The sequence below is a fragment of the Perca fluviatilis genome, chromosome 2 (genome assembly GCF_010015445.1).
Source record: "Perca fluviatilis chromosome 2, GENO_Pfluv_1.0, whole genome shotgun sequence".
Classification (NCBI taxonomy): Eukaryota; Metazoa; Chordata; class Actinopteri; order Perciformes; family Percidae; genus Perca; species Perca fluviatilis.
In genome coordinates, this window is record NC_053113.1 from 39,272,950 (window position 1) to 39,277,234 (window position 4,285).

At 42.1% G+C, this 4,285-nt stretch overlaps 1 protein-coding gene across 1 annotated transcript; it reads right to left on the reverse strand.

The window, feature by feature from the left end:
* Nucleotides 1–304: 304 nt before the first annotated feature.
* Nucleotides 305–3,129, reverse strand: hdac12 (histone deacetylase 12). Its single transcript, XM_039781626.1, has 8 exons — nucleotides 2,929–3,129; nucleotides 2,694–2,837; nucleotides 1,746–1,905; nucleotides 1,471–1,667; nucleotides 1,201–1,351; nucleotides 809–925; nucleotides 600–742; nucleotides 305–480 (listed from the first exon to the last, which is right to left on the reverse strand). Exons 1-8 carry the CDS (start codon nucleotides 3,040–3,042, stop codon nucleotides 457–459), a joined length of 1,050 nt encoding a protein of 349 aa, XP_039637560.1. The 5' UTR covers nucleotides 3,043–3,129; the 3' UTR covers nucleotides 305–456.
* Nucleotides 3,130–4,285: the final 1,156 nt, after the last annotated feature.

Consider the following 4,285-nt stretch of genomic DNA (forward strand, 5'->3'; position numbering starts at 1 on the left):
CCTTATTTATTTCTTCATGTTGTACCAGTCCAATATGACCGATAGTTGAAATAAACCTTGTGTTGTAAGAAAATTTGTTTTATTTGTTATTAATCTATTTTGATGCGTTTTCCCATAACTTGTGTAATTTTACATATGTTTAAAAATATGGAAATTAATATTGATATCGCAATATCACATTCGGTCAATATCGTGCAACCCTAATCGGGGGGGGGGAATATTCCTTTATACCCACGGCCTCTTTAGCCCTTATAAATGGAGCACTGCGATGGAGTCTAATCGCCAAAGACTAACATATCAACCTATCATGCACCATGTTAATTACACTTAGTTTTCCATTAATGAAGTCTCTCCTGATTAAGAGAGAATTACCAAAAAAAAAGTAGTCACAAATATTAATACTGGCTCCTAAAGATCAAGTCTCTGAGGGTCCTCTTGATTCAGGGCATGAAGATTTTACATCCCACACTCCCTCCAAACCTGAAATATGAAGAACATTAATACCATTTATGTCCAGTGAAAGTCTTGACATTTTGTCCACTGTTAGAGTAAACGGTTCTGTATTGAAACGGGTCATCCAACATCCTGTTAACCTGTACCTGAGTTGCCGCTCTGTGGAGGATGGAGTGTCTGAGGGCCAGTTTGTCGATGTCTCTCGAGTATCCTCCTCCGATAACGGCAGCGACAGGAACCCCTCTGCTCACCGCAGTCTTCATCACGTACAGATCTCTCTGATACAGCCCTAGGGGATACTCGCAGTCATTCATAAACGTCCAGCAATGATTTGGATGTCAAAGTTATCACTCACCTTGGTCAGTCAGACGCAGCCGCCCGAGTTCATCTTCCCCATGAGGGTCGACGCCTGCGTCGTACAGAACCAGGTCTGGACCAAAGGTCTCCAGCAGCCAGGGGAGGTGGGCCTCCACTGTCCACAACATCAGACATGTTAGTGAGAAACAAACTTCTTTCAAGCTACTGTTGACTTAATTGCAATCGATTTGTGTTATGATTTTCATTTAGCTTGCTCATTTTGAGACGCATTTGAAACCAGCAAAGAGAAAATGGAAAATAAATATCTAAAATACACCTAAACTTATAACTTTGACATTCATACTCAAAATTGTGTGACTTGACAGCCTGATATTTGGATCTAAACTCTGAACACATTATATTTATTATTAGGTCCATGTGTTAACGTGCCTGTGGAGAGGTACTCCTTGTCTTTCATGCCATCCTCCACGCTGATATCTAGGTCACTTTGTTGTTTACGGAGGGGGAAGTTTTTCCCACAATGCACCGAGAATGTAAACACACACGGCTCCTCTTTGAAAATGAAAGCCGTGCCGTCACCCTGATGGGAAGCAGAAGATAAACGTGAAACTACTGATGAAAAGGTTGAGCTTATCCAATAGGAACAAAGACAAATGTTGCTCCCAGAACGTTAAATTAGCAGAGGCACCTCAACACTACCTGATGTACATCTAGATCCACAATCAGAACCTTTCTTTTGGGCGAGGAGATGCCCATCAGGTATTTGGCGGCAACTGCTAAGTCATTGAGGAGACAAAAGCCTGAGCCGTAGCTTGGAAAAGCATGATGTGTTCCTCCTGCTGTGCTGCAGGCCAGACCCCTCTGCAGAGCTACTTCAGCAGCTAAAACAGTCCCACCTGGCAACAACACAGAAGGACAAGTACATATAGTGGGCTGTTCGGCTGTTAGGTCGTCCAGAGGCTCGATCTTCTCACCTGTTTCATATCGACAGCGTGTCACTATGCCTTCACTCCAGGGGAAACCTGTCCTCCTTTGTTCTTGCTCATTTATCGTCCCATTCATCAAGTTGTTTAAGTATTCCTCAGTGTGCACACAGCTGAGTAAAGCTTCGGAGGCAATTTCGGGGACCCACACCTACGGTGAAGAAGGACATTCACATTAACAGGAACATGTGAGAAAAGTACTTCTAGCAGTATCAATTCCTTTTTGCTATTAAATAATCAATCAGTATTTTTCTTATTGATCAATCAGTGTGAAATAGTGAAAGTACCCCAGGGTAACATCTGTAAATGTTTTGTCCAACCAACAGTCCTAAATCAATATTGACAGTGATATAAAACCAGAGGAAGTCCCATTATTATTAATAAATTGTAAAAATAATTGTTGATTCATATTTCCATAGTCAACGTTTCATTTCCGGGATTGTTCAGGGGCCGCTGGAAATTCCGCCAGATGTCCCTCTTTTTCGGCTGGATGTCCCTAACCTTCCTCTTCCTTTGTGTTGGCGTTCTAACCTCTGGCTGGTCTCTGAGGACTATGGTTAACTGCTCCTCAGATCTCTGCAGGGTAAATCCAGACAGCTAGCTAGACTATCTGTCCAATCGGAGTTGTCTGTTGCACGACTAAAACAACCTTTGAATGTACACATGTTCCACCAAAACAAGTCCCTTCCCGAGGCTATTTTGCAGAGGCACCGTGGCTCCGTCTGGCGCTTAGACCATTGTGATTGGTTTAAAGGCATGCCAATAAACCAGAGCACGTTTTTTTTCTAGCCATACCCTCCTCCGCAGTCTGACAATGCAGGAATATCAGTTGACTAATCAATCATATTGAATATTTCAATATGATATTTCAGCGCTAAATAATAAAAGTTATCATCACAACTGTATCTTACTAGTTGAAAATACCAATGGCTCGCACACCTGTTTCTCTGTAATGACTTGATCCTTGATCAGAAAGTGGAGAAGCCGGGGGAACTTGGCCATGGGGAACCTGTGGCCGGCTGGGAGCTCGCACGCATAGCTGCTGTGATGAACGATCGGAAGGGCGCTGGACTCCAGTCCTCCCTGCAGGGGGGAAAGGCTCACTGTAAGGTCAGTTTGAATGCAATGCGTTGCGTTTGTTATATACTTTATGAATACTAGATGAAGTTCTTACTAGTTCAGTGTGGAAACACCTGCAGGAGGTGAAAGCTGCACCGAGCAGCCGTCCGACTTTTCTTCTAGAAAACGTTGGTGTCATGCAGGTCATTATTCTCTGACTGTCTCGCATTAGGCAGAGAGATGTTACATGTTTTCCAGTTTGTTGATAGAAAACGAGACGTGCTGAAGGTGTCCTGTGTGTGTTGACGGAAGTGTCACTGTGTTTGTCCTGTGTAATACTGCCATCTGCTGGGATGGAGTGAAAACAACACGGAGTATGACGGTTACAGTTACCGTACATAGATATTGATATAGATAGATACTTTATTGATCCCCAAGGGGGAAATTCAAGGTCCCAGTAGCTTACAGACATCACACACAACATACACATACATCACAAAGAGGATGATAAAATAACATATCCACATGAATAATATGGACAATAAAAGAAAAGATACCAGCTCAAATGTGCTGACAAATCATGAGCATTGTATTAGTGATGTAAATTTCATGATCTTCCTCACTCAGCAGAGTGATGTGTTGAAGAGGATGTCCTATTTGATTCTGTGATTAGGTGGCTGAGTGAGATCAATGATTTTATGTGTAGTGTTGGAGCCCCCAAAGAGATTCAGACCTCAAAGGGACTCAGACTTTTACTTGCCAACTCACAAACTGTTTACTTTATCTAACATGTTACCTAAACGTACCCCTTATAAACCATGTTCTTGCTGCAGATAAGTCTGAGTACATATTGGCTTTGTATTCTCGGGGTGTTGCAAGACCCGTCATTGATGCTGGAAACTTGATGTAATAAAACCTTTATGATCAAGTACAGTGTCAAGCGGATTTCCTCTCCACACATCACCACAGCATCGCAACTCAAAATACAACAACATTTCAGATACTACACTACTATAAGAGATGTATAAGCATGAGACGCTTGCAGTGACAGGGCAGGGACCGACCCTGTGAGTCAGTCTGCATGGTAAGGTGCTCTATGAGAGGGGGTGCCATGGTGGTATGGTGCTAATAAGTCCAATAGTGCAAGGATACAGTCTAGAGACCAGCATTAAATATGGACTATATAAGAGAATAACGTAGACATAGTAATATAAAAACTATGGCAGTGCAAGGATAAAGTTTAAAAAAAGACAGCATTAAATATGGACATTATATGGGAATAAAGTAGACAGTAGGATAGACACAAATCAACAGTCAATATTAGAGGTTTGAATTAATAGGGTTACAGCTATTGGTTGATTGTCACCATCTCCTGATATAGAGTGAATGTTGCAGATGGTCAAAAAGTGTTATCAGTCAGACTCAGATATGTTATGCTTTCATCTCCCTATGAATGCATCACATTGCTCCTG

Bases quoted from the DNA above. Each gene is read 5' to 3' on its own strand.
- hdac12 (XM_039781626.1), bottom strand. From the start codon at position 3,042: ATGCGAGACAGTCAGAGAATAATGACCTGCATGACACCAACGTTTTCT. The intron at 1,668-1,745 runs GTGAGAAGATCG...TGTTGTTGCCAG, and splicing joins ACGCTGTCGATATGAAACAG to GTGGGACTGTTTTAGCTGCT. The intron at 1,352-1,470 runs GTAGTGTTGAGG...GCTTCCCATCAG, and splicing joins TGGATCTAGATGTACATCAG to GGTGACGGCACGGCTTTCAT.